Raw genomic sequence first — 20690 nt, forward strand, 5'->3', positions numbered from 1 at the left:
GAAATAGAGAGCCTCAGCGGAAGCAGAAAGTAACGTTGCCATGGGAACTCGATTTGGAAAAAACCTCCATGTAAGTGAACTGGAGTCAAAATTTTATTTTGTGATCCGATTGAATTGTGCCATGAGAAAAAAATGTGACCTCTACCTGTTTAAAACATCACGTTTCATGCCGAGAAACCAGCAGTTTGTTGTAAAACTATTGTAAAAAGCGTTTGTATTTTGTTTGTTTTTCAAGTCGCAAGGGGAGAGCTCAGTTGTCAGTGTAGGCAGTCACTGCAAAAACTCAAAATCTTTCCAAGAATATTTGTCTTATTTCTTGTCAAAATGTCTCATTTCGAGTCAAAACTAATCTCTTTCCACTTAAAATAAGACTCATCATCTAAAAAATTCTAAATAAATTAAAAAATCTGCCAGTGAAAGAAAGTTTTTTGTGCCACTTTCAGATTTTTCTACTTATTTCAAGTGAAAATCTGCTTGAAAGCTGTAAAAAGTGTCTAAAAACAAGCTGCTTTTTATACGATGAGTCTTGTTATAAGTATGATGAGATTAGTTTTGACTAGAAACAAGACACATATTCTTGCTGAGATGTTGAGTTTTTGCAGTGAGTCACTGACGCCATCTTGCTACCTGTCTGTCATACTTCCATCACTATTTTCTCGTTTTCCACCGTTTGAGGTTTGACTGCTCATGAATGACATGTTAGTAGAGTCTAAACCCAGTAGAGCTCTGAGATCTACTGACTCAGGTCAGATAGTGGAGCTCAGAGTTCAGACCAGACATGGTGAAGCAGCATTTAGCTGTGATGCTGCTCACAAGTGGAACAAACTACCAGCAGAACTGAGATCAGCTCCAACTGTAAACACTTTTAAATCCAGGTTAAAAACATTTCTCTTTTCATGTGCTTATAGCTGAGCTCTTTTAAGAACTTAAAACTTTATCTATTTTCTTTTATTTTACATTTTTACTCTTGCTTTTAACTCTGTTTTTAGTGTTTGTTTTTATTCTGTTTTCATGCTTCTCTTTTTTTTTCTAAATGTTTTGTCTTTATGTAAAGCACATTGAGTTGCCTTGGTATGAAATGCGCTATATAAATAAAGATGCCTTGCCTTGCTCCTATTTTAAAGACGCTAACACTCACTATGAATGACCAGGGGCCTCATTTATCATTGTGGATACACGCTTTTTTACACGCTCTTTCCCCCATTTTGTGCGTACGCACTTTTCTCCGCCTAATTTGGGATCTATCAAACCAAAACTTGTCGGGAGTAAGTGCAAAAATTTACGACCAGTCCGACCATGGCGTACCGGCATTTACACGCTTTTTGAAGAACAGGAGGAATTGGCGACACCGCTGCAGAGTCAGAGAACTGCAGTCTGCGAGGGAGAGAGGAGCGCGGACACTGTTTGAAGTAGCAAGTGGTGGTGATGATGACCCCACCACCACCACCACCACCACCACCACCGCACACGTGTTGACGTCGGCACTTTACATGAAGCAACTCAGATTTTTCCCCTGTGCATTTACACTAGTTTGCTCCTAAATACTGGCTTTATAAAACGAATTTCGTTTTCTTTTGATATTATATTGATATTTTTCCCTTGCATGTAGGCTACAACTCTTCCACAACCAGTCTGTCCAGTCTGGAAAATAATTTCTGCGACGTGCGTGTGTTAAGTAGCCAGACTGGACACACACACAGCACAGCAAGCCCAATAATGTCGCCGCAAATCAAAGCAAATGAGAAAACATGATCGATATTTTTTGTGTGAATAATATTGTATTTAACAGAAATGGGTGCTGCCCAACATCATTTTAGGAAACGTCACAGACTGGTGGACTTCAATGTTTTTTTTTTTTTTTAATATAGGCTATAGCTATGCACAAATGAAAATCAAATCTTCCAGTGAACGGAAGTTGGGGGTTAGTGGAAAGGGGTGCAAAGTAACTGGCAGTGGAAACCCTGCTTTAAATTATTATGACATAATCTAAAATAAGGGGCAGAATAAATATGATTCTTCTTCTTTCTGCTCTGTTTCATTTAGATTTGGGAGTTTTTTGTTTTTATTAGCCTTTCAATGCAAGATGATGTTTCTGACTGATATTGCCTTGTTACCGTGTATCTCGCTTTCAGAGAAATTCCGCTTCTTTCTCCGCTCTCCGTCCGTCTGTTGTCTTCACCGTCTTCCACTGACGTCATTCCACAGGTTTCCAGAGTGCACATGGCTACTTAATATGCACGTACTGATTTGCATTGACCACATATGGTTGTGTGGGGCTGTTTAGGGGGCTGGGTATGAGGCGTGTTCTCATCCACGCTTTTCTCAGGTCCGGTGTGATCTATCAAGGGAAATACCGTGCAGCCGTGTGTACGCGGAGTTTGATAGATCTGAAAAGAGTGTATATTTTTTGGTCGTACGCACATTTTGCCTTTCCGTCGTACTGAAAATTTAAGAGGACTTTTACACGCTCTTTCATAAATGAGGCCCCTGGTGAGGTCACAGGTGAGTGAGAAGGTGTTGCTGACCTCACCTGAAGTATCTGACAAACACACACACACAGTGGTTTAATATAATCTTAATATGACACTCATGTGTTTGTGTGTGTTTGTTGTGTAACTGTGATAATCAACAGTTCACAGTGACAAACAGCTGGCGGCCATTTTGACCGTTTCTGAGCTGCTGCAGAGCGACAACGTCCTGACGTCAGAGCTTTGTGTGGTGTAGTTCAACAGGTTCAGGTGAGATTCTGCCTCATGTGACGTCAGCGCCCCCTACTGTCATAAGCCTGCACCTGCATCACAGAGCAAAGGAGGAAAGGCACAGGATTATGGGTAATGGTCACATCAACAGAGGATTTGCTTTGAGGTAAAGAGTGAGAAGAACTCTGTAAAGAAGAAGAGAATGACCTGGAGTGTCATTCTTCAGAGACGTTTCACTGCTTCACATCTTTACAATCTTTAGTGAACAATATCCACTATTTCATTTTCTTCAGCTGCTGTGAGGAACATGGAGCTGGGCTTCCTATCAGAGATCATTGCAGTCCTCACATGGAAATGGATCAGGGAGTTTTTCTGCCACGTTTTCCTCCAACACTTACAAAACATTGATTAAAGCTGTGAACCACATCATCCATGTCGTCCTTTTTAATGTTCCTGTAACCCAGTAGATGATTGGCTCTAATTATATGAATATATAATATAATAATATTGTTTGTTTACCTCAAAATTCATTTATTTTAGGCAGCAGAAAGCTCTTATCGTCCCCACAGAAACATGAACATGACCTACAGTTACTATTGTTTGTGCATTAAAGGAAGATTTAAGGCATTGACAACCTGTTATGAGCTATGATATATTGTGTGGATGCTGAACTCATTGTATTGTGTTGGTGTGTGTGTATTGCTTGCACTGATAATGTGCATTATAGACGGAGAAGCTGCTAAATATGTTCATTACCAGCAAAAGCAATGTTGTGAATTAAAAAATTGAACTGTTTGATTTGTGTTTTTACTGTTTCACAGTTGATAACTTAAAGGATTTGTTTAATGGTTAAAAAGAGATTAAACAAAATATTTCATGGTTAAAAGTAAAACAAAAAGTATTGTAATTCATGGAAAACAGCTAAAATCATCACATTTCATGGCAGAAAAAAAGCTAAAATGATTTATGGTTGTTTTAAAATGTGTAAAAAATAAATATTCCATATAGGCTATAGAACTAAAACCTGTACAGTTAATAAAATGTTTTCCTTTAGTCACTATTGTATTACAGTACTACTGTGTTTAATTATGTGATTTGAGTATGGCCATAAAGAGAAGAGTGTTATGACTATCTAGTAACAGTCCTGTCTCTGTTCCACAAAGACTTTCAAACAACATTAATTAAAACTCTTTTTTGTTATTATTATTTTCTCTCATGTGGACATTTCCCATATGTGATAGAGAACAATTTGATTTGTCATTTCATTTGTGAAGAACAAAAAGAAAGAAACTGTGGAACATGAAGTCAGTTATTGTGCTGAATTTTCATTTTATTTTATTTTTCATAAAGCATATGTTAACTCCATAGTAGCTTGTGACTTAATTTCCTCATTGTGTTTATCACTCACCTAACCCTCCTATTACGAGCCCAGTCTTTCCTGGTCCATATAGCTTCATATCCTGTGACACTCTGAATGAAATACTGAGGGGAACTTCATTGTGTTGAGACATTTTTGATAATAACATTTTATATATCCCATATTCCTTTAGTGTTGTTTTTGGTGTTATTAAATATTGTCATATTCTACAGAGCTTTATAGTATTGGTTCACTTATTCTGATACTTACATGTATTTTCTGCCTCTTTAGTTCTTTGTTTAATAAATTCTCTGTAGAGTGTATTTGTCTTTTGACAGGCGTTTCCTAATCCCTTCATGATCCATGGTCCATCTAGAGAGGCTACTTTAGTTTGCTGCTTTGTTGTTTCACTGGACACTTTTTGTTTAATAATGATGTGAATATTCTTAAAATGTTCCATATACATTGTCAATATCGTTTTCATTATGAACTGTTTACAAGTCATTCCTAAACACATTGATGCTTTCCTCTGTCCTCACTCTGCTGTAATGTGTTTTATTTATTTATCTGGCTGCTTTGTCTTGTACTTGCTGCTGTAACAGAGTTAAGGAGTTAGTAATTCCACTAACTGTAATTCTGTTATTATGGAAGCTGCACTACACTTAGTTTATTATTATTATTTATCTGCCTGTTACAATATGAAGTCGTTCACTCCTTTATTTATGTATTATGATCTATGAGTTAGAAGCTCTTATTTTGAAAGGCCACACTAACGAGCCCCTGCAGACTTGGCGGGTTGACCCGTTTCTAGGCAACAGTCTGCTGTGGGAGTCTGGTGGTAGGTTGACTTGTACTGAGCTCCGTTAATATAACTTTCTATTTGAGGGTTAAAGGTGACTTTATTGATCATACATGTGAAGATCTGCTCCAGACAACAACTGCTGATGTTCTGTGATGATGCTGAGTGAGAGACATGACAAGTTCATCGATACGGAAAAGCTTTTCACTCACTTTGATAGCTTCATGTTAGCTTGTGGCTAATCCTAGCAGCGTGACTGTTGAACAGGCAGAGAGTGTTGTGAAGGTTATTTTGTGTGTGTGTGTTATCCTGAGCTGTGACTGTGAAGCCTGATGCAGAGATTATTTCTCCTCTTTTCATTAGCAGATGTAAATAAAGTCTGATGGGAGTCTGACAGTGACGGTCCTTGTCCTCTGTGAAACTACACGACGACGCATGAGAAAGCACTGAACCGCTACGCTGCCATCAACTGTAACAACTGGTAGGTGCTCACTGAGCTCAGAGATTCATAGTCCACTCACTGGCTTGTTTTCTGTCTCATTGGTCAATATGTGGTCCGTTAAAGGGATAGTTCACCCAGAATTCAAATTTCACTCATTATCTACTCCCCCTCATGTCGACTAAGGGCTGGGAGAAGTTTCAGAGTCCTCCGTGGCTTCTCTGAGTTACAGCGGGGCTCCGTGCAGCAGTATTTGTCCATATAATGGTTATGAATGGACACCACTTTTCTTCGTAACAAAAATACACACCAAAAAACATCCAAATACCTCCATACTGCTCGTCTGTAATGTAGTAGTAGTAGTAAACCTTTATTTTACCAGGCAAGAATTGCTAAGAATACATTCTTATTAAGGCAATGGCCTGGTAGGAGGTGAAAGACCTCCTAAGGGGCAAGGGAGAGGGGGAGAATAACATAAAATATAAACAATAAAAGCACATACAACAACAGTGACACAAAAGAAGAAAGAATAGAGACAATAAGCCAACATAATGCAATGACATACCACAAAATGACAGTTAGTTTGACGTACAGTGACATACAACAAGTTACTGTATGTAAGGACAGAGACACTAAAAGTAAAAACAGTGATACTAGACAACCATAAATGAGACAGTAACAAAACAACCACAGTAACAGACGGTGTTAGTGAGGTTAGTGAGGTGATAGGATCAGAGAGAGCTTTGGCTGGGACAGCTGCAGGTATACTTTAAGGATTTAGTTATGACATGTTGTTGTTCCGAAAAAAAATTAAATAAGTATATGTTTTAAGCTTGTTTGTAGTGGAAGCTCCCAGCACTGCTCTTCCTGGTCCGTCCAAATCTCGCGTGATTTGCATTGACACCCAGTTCACGGCTCAGCAAATCGTGCGAGATTCTGGCAGAGCAACACTGGGAGCTTCAGCTACAAACAAGCTTAAAATATAGACTTATTAAATTTTTTTCGGAACAATTTCTCATGTCGGGGCTTCAATACAAGAGGGACATTACAGACGAGCAGTATGGAGGTATCTGGATGTTTTTTGGTGTGTCTTTTTGGACGAAGAAAAGTGAGCTCCGTTCTCAACCGTTATATGGACATGCAGTGCTGCACAGAGCCCCGCTGTAACTCAGAGAAGCCACGGAGGACTCTGAAACTTCTCCCAGCCCTTAGTCCACATGAGGGGGAGGAGATAATGAGTGAAATTTGAATTTTGGGTGAACTATCCCATTAAGGCGGCACAATGGGCTGTGATTCTGCTGGGTCCAGTGGTTTTTGGATATAGGCTCATGCTGAACATTGTATTGATAAACTCATCAGTCATTCTGTGCTTATTGGGATTTAGCAGATCAGTGTTTAGTAGATAACGTTTAGCTTCATTGTTGAAAACCACTTTGCTGTGGAGCCGTGGTTCTGCTGGAGTTCTTCCTGTCTCTGCCAAATCAAAAACGAGAGGTTTAATCAGCAAAACTTCAAACTCTTTTAGAACAAAAAACACATTGATCACATAATTTTGTCTCTAGTCTTTGGTTTAAAATTAAAAACCAGATACATCTACATGAATTTGGTTTCTGGTTTCAAAATAAAATAACAATAACAGGAATTTCCAAAAACCAAAAAGGCACCATTTGTAATTGTTTATTAATTTCTTGATTGTGACATCAATGGTGTCATATTTTCTTGTAGTTTTAAAATAAATCACACACTTGTGTTTTTAAATTATAATAAATGATGGATTATCTGATGAGACCTGAAACAGTGAACATTTAACACTCACCTGTTCATATTATCATCAATGTAACGCAGTGCCACCTAACAACCACAAGGGGTCAGGGCATGAACTTATCTGTCCTGTAGCTTTGACAGTGTTTAAAGAAAAGTCCAGTAAATAGCTGTTAAAAGCAGGAGGTCAGCTTGTGGAAACATCAGTGTGCTTCACCATGGTCTGACTGCAGTTTTCTTCACTAACAGCTTCTCCTTCATCGATGCTGACGACCTGTGAGCTCCATGAAGGCTCATGACAGAGGCTCATCACAGCTGCTGCTGCTACATCACATGCTGTCCACCTGGATTCATCAGCCAGCACATCTTCCCATGTGTCACAGCTGATCTACAGGGATTCAGGCAGCGTTCACACAGACTCTACACAAAGGTCAGAGACCGTCACATCCACCAGGACTGATACACAACTCTGAGTATTAATCTATTAGTATTAAGTTTATTAAGTTACCAAGATGGTCGGCTACACAGCTGATGGGTTTCTAAGACTGAAATGGTCTGGGTATCATCAGATAATTCATATTTGTTATTTTTATAAAGGAAAAAACCTGTAAATCTGATGTTTCAAAATGAAAATGGAAAAAACCTTTTGGCATCAGAACAAAAAAACAAAAAATGGTGCACGGCTTTTAGTTAGATTTTTCCACTCTTGATGTCCTCTTCCTGTCTGTGCACTGAGCTACTGTCTCAGCAAATGAGAATGCAAATGAGACACCATATCTTAATGAGAGTACCTGAATAAATAAAGGTTCAATAAAAAATGAAATGAAATGAAAGGAATAATTATAAAGACTCTTTTTTTTCTCCTTTTTTTGGATTTTCTTTCTTTCTGTTAAGAAACAAAAACCAAATTGACCAAATGATTTTGTTTCAAGTCTTTGGTTTAGAATTAAAAATCAGATACACCCATATGAATATCGTTTCTGGTTTCATAATAAATAATTATAAAAAAGATTTTAAAAGAAAAACAAAACAAAGAGGCCGCATTTGCAATTGAATTTCATCGCTTGATTGTGGCATCAAAAATATCTTATTCTCTTTTGGTTTGAAAGTAAATCACAGACTTATGTTTATTAAAGATACATTTTTCATTTAGTCAAGAAACAAAAAACAAATTGACACATGACTTAATTTCTAGTCTTTGGTTTATAATGATGTTTTTAAATGATAATAAATTATGGATTATGTGATGAGATTCAGACCTGAAACAGTGAACATTTAACACTCACCTGTTCATATTATTATCAATGTAACGCAGTGCCACCTAACAACCACAAGGGGTCAGGGCATGAACATGAATGAAGACTCATATGAAAGTGGTGTGTTCAGGTAGAAGGTCACATGACCAGGCTGGACTGCAGGCTCACTTCACTGTGTTTCAGAGTTTCTGGCTCTAGTCTGAGCAACATGACTGGGAACACAGTCAGTCCACTGTTGAAGAACCATAAGAACTGTAACCTACACACTACATGAGTATAGTAGTTACAGGAGAAGCTTATGGGTTAAGGTAGGAGCCAGCCAATCACCTTCAATCAAACACTATGACTAGTATCATATATCGCCGTGACGACAGGACGTTTGATCTGCCGAGCCACACGGCTGCAACAAAGGATGTAAGGAGCCCACAGAGCAGCAGAGAGAGGTGAGTTCACTATTCACTACTATTAATGATGCACAGTAGAGTCTGTTGCAGAGCAGCGTGCATGTCAGAGATTATAAGAGTTTTTATTACAACAACTATCAGAGCTGCTCGCCTGTCACATTCCCTGAAAAAGCTTCTGACTTTCGGGCTGACCTCCGTGTTATGTGGCCCACTGAATATGGCAGTAGTGGAACTCCCATCATGCCTCTGGGCTGAGCCAACGGCGTTCTGGATTTGATGCTGCGTGTTCATTAATGCTATGCTAGTGGATTAAATGGATGAGTAATGAGACTTTGACAGGAACCACATGGGGCTTTGAACTAGAGTCCTGCGCGGGACTGTTTTCTTCATCCCGCTCCTGCCCGCTCCCGCTGAATTTCTGACCATTACCGCCCGCTCCCGCAATGTGCATGTCCACTCCCGCCCGCACCTGCAAAACTCTGAGAATTTATGCCCGCACAGTAATAGAGATGCATTGATTTTGTGTCTTCTCCTGTCCCGCATTCCGGGGCACGAGCACCCACTGACCAGGTTGAGCACCCACTGGGGGCACGCCACCAGATGCGCATTTCTCCATGCTGCGCCTCAGCCCCTCAGCTGTGTGTTTGTGGGTATGTGTATCCTGTGTAGCCCGTATGTGTGTGTAGCCTGTGTGATTGTGTGTATTAATCCCTCGCGCGCTCTGTTAAGATGAATGAACACAAATCGCTGCAGAGCGCGAGCCTGGCACAGAGGTGCGCGCTCTGGCGCATCTGGCACAATCTGTTAACGGGGCCGAAAGGAAACTGGCTCCGCTTTGCGGCTATTTCACGCCTATGTTAAGCACACGTTTTTATTGATATTGTAGCGTCCGACCCGACGTAACTACATAACACAAACTTATCTGACAGCTCTCACTTCTTCCTCTGCTCCTCCTCACTCACTCACCTACACACAGACACACACACACAGCTGTCTTCCTCACACTCACCCCGGCCCCCCCCGTACCATACACATTCACAGTCAGTCAGAATTCACAGAACTTAAATATCATAACATTACTGCGGGGTCGCTACAATATCTTAAACCTACAGTCACTGATGTTGTGCTTCATTTGTTTGAATCATAATCAGGAATCAGTGTTTAGTTGAAACTGTTTCCATTGTTACTAACAGGTGAATATTGTATATAACGGACTACAACTCGTCAGATGAAATTAGTACGAGAGCCACGTTCTAAACCTCTTTATGTTGACATGTATATATTCACACAGTTGGTCTGCTAACAGTTCTACGTATTTCCTGTATGATTGTGTAGACTTCAGTCTGTTTTTCACTGTTCTCCACAGTTATATGCTACTGTCTGGATTAGAGGTAAGTATGATAAACTTTTTTATCTTAATCTTTCCTTTATTGTCCACAGTGTGGAAATGTGTCTTTGGCTTCACCACATAAAACCACATAAAATCACTAAACCTCCAGTTCGTTATCGTAATGAGTGAATACATTGCATAGTTCAGATAAAGATGTAATGTTGAGTTCTGAGAAATATTGTTTTCAACAAGCCGGTGCATATTCTCATTTGTCCAGGTCATAGTATTTCAAAGGAGGTTAAATCGAAAGCAAACAATCTTCCTAGACAAATAACTAAGTCCAGTTGCTTTCGATTTAACCTCCTTTGAAATTGTTTTCAACATACAATTTACAAGTTGAATAACTTCCATGTTATTTGAAGTAAAAAAAAAAAGTTTCATGATTGTGGAGCTAAGTAAAAAAAAAAAAGAAAGAAAAAAAGAGCAAATATTATGTTGTGTTAAAGAAAAATATATTTTGTGTTTATTGACAACATATCGGAGTGGGGAGGAAATGTTATGTATGAGACTATGTTTGCGCTATGTGAATAGTCGCCTGTAGGTGGCGCTTGCGCTATGTAACTGGTTGAGTTGTGTGTAAAAAAGAAAGACCAGAAGAAGTGGTTAAAACAGCAATAAGTGTGTCAGTATTGCTCTGTGTTAGCATGTGTAAAAGTGTTTGCATATAGACAATTAGCAGCGAAATAACAAACGTCACAGTCCAAAAACGGTTCTCTTTGACATCTTCTCTAGTGAACTTGATGTTTTTGTCCACTGAGTTGATGTGTTCAGTGAAAGGCTGTACATCTTGGGTTTTGATCTTCACCAATGTGTCATCCACATACCTGAACCAATGGCTTGGAGGCGTTCCTTTGTAAGAGTTTAGGGCCTTGTGTTCTACCATTTCCATGTATAGAGTGGCCACAATGGGGGATTGGGGGATTCTTATCGATCCAACATGTGATCTGTTTGTTGATGTTTTGATGGTGACACTTCCAACAGAGGTTCTGTCACATGACTGCATTTCAAATGTAGCCACTAGCGACATTTGACTCCGTTTAAAGGACAATTCCGGGCAAATTCAACTTGGGACTGTATTTTCCTAACATTTTAGGTCTAAAAGAAGGAATGTGAAAATTTTCAGGTTAATGTCTCCTGCTTTGCGGTAGTTGTGTCTGTCCCTGCATCGCCACGGCAGCGATGAATGGCAGAAGATTGAAATTCTGCTGCTTAGGCTGTTTACATCCCTCAAAGCCACAGACGGCGTCAGATGGCGACTCAAACATGCACCCAGAAGTTTATTTACTTCAAGCAAGTCAAGAGTTGATATTCCTGTGTTTATGACACAAATAGGAGCTTCCGACTGCACGTGGTCAAATGACCAGTGTAACCATGGTGGATCGACTCAGCATTAGGAGGAGGACAAGGATTTACAGCTTTATTTTACTCCAACCTGCGGTCGACGGTTCATACACAAAATGTCGTCATCCGTCTTTTTGGCTCACGCCCTCAGCCATTGTAAACATTTCTGTCTGTTACGCATTTTCCTCTAATACTTTAAAAGGAAATTACAAAAACATAAACTGTAAAACATGGGGTGTGTATTGAATGAATGGGGAGCGCCATCCTGTGGCAAAACAAAAACACACAGCATTTGCTACGTTCAAAACAGTTAAAAATAAAATAAAACCACAAACCTGCGGGCGACGGTTTATACACAAAATGTTGTCATCCGTCTTTTTGGCTCACGCCTAAACATACAGAATGACACTCGTTAGTCTCTGTAATGTTATGTATCTTAACCCTTACATACTGTTCGGGTCAAATTTGACCCGTTTTGACATTTGACAGCAGAATAAATACCCTAAACATCATTCTTTTAGACTGAAATTTTATGACTTTTCCTAAAGTGACCCAAAATACACAAAAATGAAAATATTTTTAAATTGTATACTTTTGAACAGGTGCTACAAATTTTTAAACACTGAGGCTGTTTCGGGTCAAATTTGACCCGTATCTGTTTAGATGGATTTTAGATCCACCAGTGTGGGTCAAATCAAGGAAAATTGTGGTTTTAGGGAATCTTGAAACTGTGGAACTGTACAGGCCATGTTTGTGTGTATAATTTATGGGACAGTGGTGACAGAAACAGAGTTCAAGGGGGACCTCGACACTGTCACGAGAACTGCCTGTGTTCCCACCACATTTGCCCAGGTTCCCACAGAGACAGACACCTGCTGGTCTTTGAGGGGGCATGGGGGAACCTCAAAACAGTGAAATAGTAAAACAGCATAGTAGTGATCATATATGGTGCACAAAGGGAACAGAGGTCATCTGAGGTCAAGGGGTGCCTTGACACAGACACGAGATCTGCACCTGCAAGCACCTGCACCTGCAATGTAATAAAATAATCTATAAAGTAACAAATTTGAATCAATTTGCGTTGGGAGGGTGGTGGTGGGGGGTCATGACATAGAGGTTCCTGAGCTGCCATTTCAGTGACTGACATCGTGGCAGCAAGACTTGGTACAACAGGCCCTTTATCTGATCTTCCAAAAGGAGGAGGTTGATAGTGATTTGGTGGAGGATGTGTCAGAGCAGCAAGACAATGCTGAAGAAAACCATATTACATATAAAGCAGAGAGAGTGCATTTTTTTTTATAATAAGCATTTTATTATTTAATGTTTTTGTGTTCTAACTGGTAAATGTTGAATTAATATTGATAATTATTATTTCTTATGATATAGCATTTAGCTTATAACATATAGCACCTAATGGTCGCAATGGTTAAACATGGTCATATTATGAATTCCAACAGTTCCACAATGTTCATGCCATTTTAAAATTCAATGAAATATATTTAAATCATTGTGGCTTTTATGTGTTTATGTCTTATGTAGAACAGGATGTAATACTGTGTAATAGTAGAAGTTTATCTCCAAAAACGAGTGTTGTAAAACTTTAAAAATGCACTCTCCCTGCTCTCTGAATTTTTTTTTTAACACTTAATCATACATTAATTTATGTGTCATAGGCTATTTAAACATTCTAAATAGATCTGTAGTTTAAAATTCAATATAGACACTTACTATGAGGGAATTCTTGGTCCGGGTCAAAATTGACCCGAACCATACTGTGAAGGTATCAAATTTAAACAGTATGTAAGGGTTAAAACGAGGCAGCCGAGTGGCGCCGACATCTGCAACACAAAATAGCCTGCAGAACTTGCTCCGAACTTAAAAACTAGAGAAAAACAACTGATAAACATATTTACATTCTCTGTGCACATTTTTCTTCACACATTCAGTGACTTAAAACCACATTTACATGGAAAACAACAAGAATATGAACTCACCCTCAGGCATAGAAAACATTTCTGTGAGGGGAAGAAGGGAGGGGCTACAGAAACCTGGAGGACTACGGGGGCTCAGGAGGGACAAAAAGAAAGCAAAATGTCCTCTCACAGGTAAAAGGAAAATAAAATTATGAGATAAATGTATATGTTTGTTTATTAATTCATTTATTTACTGATTCTTTTTTAAATCACGTTGTTGTTTATTTCACATCAGATTATTTACATTCATGGATTAAATCAGTTGGTTTTTTAAACTCTTCTCAGTGATTCTCATAAACTTCTTCTTGTTTTTCAGGTCCCAGTGATTTTTCTGTTGCCATGACGCTGATGAGTTCATTATTAAACTGTGTTCATCTCTGTCCTGTGAAGACGACGTGAGTGAGAGACAGAGACAGACGTGTAGAGACTGAACTGTCTGTTCAACAGAGAGAAGGTTTCTGTGACAGGAGGAGACTCTGCTTCACTCAACACAGACTCACTGAGGAACCAGGATAGCAGAGTCTAAACCCAGGATACAGAGGTTGAGTGAAGGTGGTGTTGAAGGTGTAGAGGTGGATCAGTGAGTCAGAGGAGACTCTGTAGAAGGACAGAGAGCCAGCAGGACAGTCCACATACACTGCTACTCTGTTAGAGACAGAGGAGGAGGAGGAGGAGGAGGAGGAGGTGGTGATAGGTGTCTCTCTGTGATTGTGCCAGACTCTGTAACGACCACCATAGCAGTCCAGACTCCAGGACTGATCGTTCCCTCCAAACACACAGTCTCTACTGTTTCCTTTCCTGCTGATTCCTCTGTAACTCACTGATATATAAACGTTTCCTCTCCTCTCGACCTCCCAGTAGCAGCGACCAGTCAGACCAGTTGAACACAGCAGCTGAGGTTTAGTGTCAAATCTGTCTGGATGATCAGGATATGACTGATCCTCCTTCACCCATGTTGCCTTCCTGTTGTTGTCAGACAGTTTGATCTTTGTGTTCACTGTGTTTGTGTCGATTGTGAGTGGACAGGAATCTGATGGAGAGAACAAGACACAGCTGCAGTTATTGATCATTGATCAGTTATTGACAGTTTGATGAAGACTCATGAGGTCAGTGATGTGACAGTGTGAAGATGGTTGAATGTGCTGCTTTGTTTCCAGTAGGGATGCACATTTTGAATTTCTTTTCTGACCGATAACCGACGCTCGTTAACCGATTATTAACCGTTAACCGATAAGATTAGCCATTAAAGGGACAGTTCAACATTTAGTCAAATTGGCCCATTGCCATAATCCCTATAGTCATAGCAGTAGGTTTGTTACCTTTAATTGCCGGTGCAAACTATTTTTAGAACGGCGGAGCAGAGCCGTGAGCTGCTCAGGGTTCTAAAACAACTCTGTGTGGTAACGTTGTGTTATTATCTCATAGCGTGGTGAATGTGCAGGTCACAACTTGTCCACCAGAGCGTTGTGGAGTTGTTGGATTGTGTATTTGATGAGTTTGATGAGGGAAACCAAGAAATCCCATAATGAGCCTCCGTAGCGTAGCTCTGAGCAGCTCACGGCTCTGCTCCGCCGTTCTAAAAATAGCTTGCACGAACAATTAAAGGTAACGAACCTACTGCTATGACTATAGGGATTATGGCAATTGGTCAATTTGACTAAATGTTGAACTATCCCTTTAAATACACACGTGCGCTGTGACAGCTGATCAGTGCCACATCCACTCTGCTCTGTCTCAGCTGATCTCTCATATGGAGGTTAGATCGTCCAGTGTAGAACTGTTTTAGTTACAAAGTGCAGCCAAACACCAGACTGAAGGAGCAGCAGAGCTCCTCTGTGGAGCTGCAGGAGAGCTGCATCAGCCTCCTCTTTTATTTAGTGTTTTCATTGTTTTTCAGCGCCGTTGTTACGGTGATTCACATCTATGTCTGTGTAGCTACATTTATGGTCTGACCTTCCTTCACGGGGGCTGCTGCACATACTGTCAGTCCTCCTGTGGAACTTTTTACCGCTAAATATGATTGAAGGCACGTGGAAATCTGCACGTGTCGACACGCCCCCATGAGTTGACGACAAGGGGCTAATAAATAAATAAAAAACTGATAGTATTAATCGGTCAAAGTTCTTGTTATCGGTTAACGGTTAAACGGTTCAACATGTGCATCCCTCGTTTCCATGAATCAAAGTAAAAACAGACTTACACTTCCTCAGACCTGGTGTCAACCATGGGACTCCAGCAGGCTCCACCCTGAAAGGAGGAGGGGGGTCAGAGCAGCACCTTCTCTGTCAGCATGCACACATGGACATTACATGGCTCTCACACACACACTGTTTTATCACTGTGTTCACATGGAGGCTGGTATGTATGGATGAACACTGAGCACAGAGAAGAAGGAGCTGGAGTCTTTATCTAGTGATGATACAGAGCAGGAGGAGACGAGGAGGAAACACTTCATCATGTCTTTTCTCCATGTGATGTCACTGCAGTGTGAGACACACACTTTCACTCTCTGACTCTCAAGCTGCACAAACACACGTCACAGCAAAGAAGATGAAGACACAACAGGTGGAGCTGAGCAGCCCAGATATCCCACAATGCACCAGGAAAGAAGAAGAGTGCAGCTGTGAACAGTGGATGCACTGCAAAAACTCAAAATATTTCCAAGAATATTTGTCTTATTTCTTGTCAAAATGTCTCATTTCTAGTCAAAACTAATCTCTTTCCACTTTAAATAAGACTCATCACCTGAAATCAACTTGTTTCTAGATCATTTTCACTTGTTTCAAACAAATTTTCACTTGAAATAAGTAGAAAAATCTGCCAGTGAAAGCAAGTTTTTTGTGCTTGTAATAAGAAAGAAAAACTTGCTCCACTGTCAGATTTTTCCACTTATTTAAAGTGGAAAATTTGCTTGAAAAAAATAAAAAGTGTCTAAAAACAAGCTACTTTTTAAATGTGATGAGTCTTATTTTAAGTATAATTAGATTTATTTTGACTAGAAATGACATTTTGACTAGAAATGACATTTTGACTAGAAATAAGACAAATATTCTTGGTAAGATTTTGAATTTTTGCAGTGTGGTTTCAGTGTTTGATGAGGAAGGAAACACACTCAACACGTTTGTTAGAGCTCAGTGAAACACACAGTGAGTTTAGTGAGAAACACTGAGTGTGAACACAACTTGTGTTTGTTTGAAGAAAACTCCCCAGGAAGCTGAAGAATGAGGCTGTGAGCAGGTTTCCACAGGAGCCACAGCAGCAGTGAGTGGATGAAGGAGCTCTAATAGAAACCATCTGGTCACAGTGACAGGACGGATCAGGATCTCATGATCAGTGACTCTGTTCTTCTCTGCTCTTCACACAGATCAGCTGCAACACTCACTCAGTACGTTCACATGCAGAGCTTAATCGAGCTATGCTCAAAATTCGATTTTGGCGTCAAGTCGGACTTCTATCCTTGTCTCAATATACATGCAACTGAGAAAATCTAATAACTGAAGGGGTCCGCCCCCTCATGCACCGTCACCCGTTGTTTCAGTGGGTTAATACGCCGCCTGTCCTGTTGACTTTTCTGTCACCTCGTAAAAAACTGAATATAAACAACTTAGTAGCTTAATAATAAATTCTCAACTGCAGTTCCCGACCAGACGCACCAGTCTGGGCTGGATTCGCACTGAGAATAGGATACGGGCTTCCTTTCTCTCCCCCCCCCTCTCTCTCTCTCTCTCTCTCTCTAATAAAACACTCTTGCTGGTGGCGCTGTGTGAAGTGCATTGAATCTGCGCTGACGTTGGGTTTTTTTTTCTTTACTTTGCGGGGTTCGGGCGGCTTCTCTGCTCCACTTTGTGCCGTCTCTACGGTTGTGGCACATGCATTGTCCAGTTATACTCCGACTAAGGAGAAAATCGAATTCCAATCACATTATCTGGGTGTCTTAATCGGAGTTCTCAACTCCGATTTCAGTTGGACTAAGGTGTTTACATGCACTTCAGTTGTCCAGTTATAGTCGGATTAAGGCAATAATTCGGTTTTTTCAAGTGTCATGTAAACGTACTGACTGAGATCAGTCACATCATGTGGAATAAAGCAGCCGTCCTCAGGACCAGTCCTGAGCTCCATCAAACCTGTCCACACATTTTGACTGGACTTGAAGTCAGAGTCCAGAGGAAGCAGAGAAACTGTAGAGCAGAGAGAAGCAGGCTCAGCTCAGAGCACATGGACTCAGACAGGAAGTGAAGCTCCAGCTGCTGGAGACTTTCATTAAGGAGCCACTTTGTGGCTTCATCTGATCTGGAGTCAGCACACACACAGTCTGAAAACAGCTGTTTGATCACACACACATTCAGCCACAAACACTGATTATTACACTGTTCACTACACTCACTGTCTTCTGATTGACAGCTCCAGGCCTCTGGACAGTGAGGACATCTGGATGTCACACTGTGATTGACTGTCTCCTCAACACAACAACACATCTCATCAGGACAAGACCAGGATCTCAGAGAGACTGAGCTGATTATTGATCATCAATATCTGACCAGACAGAGACCTGATGGTGCCGCCTGGTTTCTGTCTCTTATTTCCTCCTTGGTTGGAGACGCTGGGAGACGAATGTCTCTGAGCAGTGGACATGCTTTGATTCTTGTTGCTGTGTTGTTGTTAGTGTGTCCACACTCAACAGGTGTCTACAGTCTCTGGGACTGTTCAGGTCAAACACTCTGTTGGTTCAGGAGCAGTTCAACCAGCTGCAGCTGAAATGTTTCCTGATACACTCTGAAATAAAGTCTGATCCAAATATCTGGAGAGACTCAGAGCACAGCTAATAATATGCTTTGTTATATTACTCAGAGGCTGTTTGAAATCAGAGAGGGGATTAGGCGTTTTCAAAAAACCTCAAATAAGAACTCATATTAAACAGCCATGTGTTTCTGTTAGAGGTGTTAACCTGTGGAATAACTGTGATGATGAATTAAGAATGAGAGAATGTAGTTCGATTTCCTCTTTCAAAAATATGTTTAAAACCGAAGTACTAAAAGAATATACAAATTTGTTGTGAAAGCTGAATGGTTGTTTGATCTGAATTCTTATGGTATAACTCAAACCAGGTACAGTAGTCTAAAAGTTGCCTTGTTGAATTTGGTTTTGGTTTGATTGTTTTTTTGTTTTGTTTTTTTCTCTCTCTTTATCTCTTTTCTCATGCGTTTTGGTAAAAAGGTTAGGCATATAAGCATGAGCTTCAGCCTTTTCGATTAGCACTCCTCATTGTATTTTGTATTTGAGTGTATTAAGTGAATTCCATCTGTTGAGAAGAGGGGGAGATAAAATGCTAATCAAATAAACTAAACTAAACTGAACTGAGCTGCCAACAGCTTTTTTCATCACTGACATCTCTTCTCCTGAATATGACACAGTGAGTCATGATGAGACACTGAAGTCATCATGAGGAGAAACTCCTGATCCCAGTAGTTCATCACTGTGACTAGAGTTGAGCCGGATACTCGGCTGAAACGAGTACCCGGTACGGATAAAGCACTTTTGCCGAGTACGAGTATTAAACAAGTAATACGAGTCAATATCTGTGCTCGAAAAAAAAAAAAAAAGATTGAATGAATATCCTCATTGGATAGCTGACTGTGTCAGCGTTCTGTGATAGGCTACAGCCCCTCCCCTACACACATCCAGGTGTGTGTCCCGCTCTGATCACTCACACACAGAACAGCTGACAGCTGTCCGTCTCTCCCTCAGTCACTCAGGTTCGTGGGTCTTTACCCTTAATGTGTGACTGATGAAAGCTGCACAGCTCATGTTTGAAACACTCTGAGACTTTGGCTTCAGTATAAACTGTGTTGGGACGAGTCAGACTGAGACAGAGGACGTCAGTGGAGTGGGCGGAGCTTCACTGTGGCCTACACCACCTCTGGATATGGTCTGAGTGATGGGATCTGATGTCATCAATGCCTGGATCACCTGAGACAGATGTTAATACCAGGTGTGACCAGGTGTGAACGGGGCCATAGAAAATGTTCCAGCTCCTCCTCCTCTATCAGACAGTGTGTGTGGCTGCAGCAGCCTCTCCATACCTGAGAGAGTCCAGTCTCCAGTCTGGATCCTCCAGTCCAGCAGACAGCAGCTTCACTCCTGAGGCTCCTGGATGGTTGTAGCTCAGGTCCAGCTCTCTCAGATGGGAGGGGTTGGAGCTCAGAGCTGAGGCCAGAGAAGCACAGCCTTCCTCTGTGACCAGACATCCTGACAGACTGAAAACACAGGAACCCTCTGTCAACACCTGCTGCTGTGTTCAAGTGGCATCAGATAAACAGCTGGATGGATCCTCACCTGAGAGTCTCCAGTCTACAGTGTGGACTGACCAGTCCACCAGAAAGCAGCTTCACTCCTGAGTCCTGCAGGTCGTTGTTGCTCAGGTCCAGAGTCTCCAGTCTACAGTGTGGACTGACCAGTCCACCAGAAAGCAGCTTCACTCCTGAGTCCTGCAGGTTGTTGTTACTCAGGTCCAGGTGTCTCAGACTAGAGGACTGGGAGCTGAGGACTGAGGACAGAGCTTCACAGCTTCTCTCTGAGAGGTTACAGCTGCTCAGTCTGAAGAGATGATAATGAGGAATTAAAGAAGAAAGGAGTTTATTATCTGTTCTGTTGAAAGACAAGGGTTTTTATGTAATGATGAATAAATCCAACTATCTCTACACTTACAGAGCTTTGTTGGAGGCTTTGACCACTGGCAGTAGCCTCAGAAGAGCCTCCTCTGAAGCAGAGTATTTCTTCAGGTCAAACTTGTCCAGATCTTCTTCTGATGACAGTAAGATGAAGACCAGAGCCGACCACTGAGCAGGAGACAGTTTATCTATGGAGAGACTTCCTGAGCTCAGGTACCATTGGATCCTCTCCACTAGAGAACGATCATTCAGTTCATTCAGACAGTGGAACAGGTTGATGCTTTCCTCTGCAGAGGGAATCTCTTCAATCTTCTTCTTGATATACTGGACTGTTTCCTGATTGGACCGTGAAGCACTTCCTGTCTGAGTCATCAGACCTCGTAGGAGATTCTGATTGGTCTCCAGTGAAAGACCCAGGAGGAAGCGGAGGAACAAGTCCAGGTGTCCATTTGGACTCTGTAAGGCCTCGTCCACAGCACTCTGGTAGAAGTTTGTCTCTGCAGATTTGACTCCTGTTGTTTCAGTCTTCTTTGAGGTTGTTTGTTGTTGTGACATCAGGCTGAGTCCAGAGTTGATGAAGGTCAGATGGACATGAAGAGCAGC

General features: G+C 40.9%; 1 protein-coding gene across 1 annotated transcript in view; it reads right to left on the minus strand.

The window, feature by feature from the left end:
- Positions 1-13351: 13351 nt before the first annotated feature.
- The window catches only part of LOC311004357 (uncharacterized protein), an 84252-nt gene continuing 76913 nt past the window's right edge, over positions 13352-20690 (minus strand). Inside the window, exons 11-14 of the mRNA XM_083996381.1 lie at positions 19753-20013; positions 19500-19673; positions 15620-15666; positions 13352-14449 (exon numbers count right to left, since the gene is read on the minus strand). Of these exons, the coding sequence (XP_083852507.1) occupies positions 13905-14449; positions 15620-15666; positions 19500-19673; positions 19753-20013 (1027 nt within the window). The 3' untranslated portion in view covers positions 13352-13904. The remainder of the gene's footprint in view (positions 14450-15619; positions 15667-19499; positions 19674-19752; positions 20014-20690) is intronic.

Source organism: Trachurus trachurus (assembly GCF_905171665.1).
Source record: "Trachurus trachurus genome assembly, chromosome: 21".
Classification (NCBI taxonomy): Eukaryota; Metazoa; Chordata; class Actinopteri; order Carangiformes; family Carangidae; genus Trachurus; species Trachurus trachurus.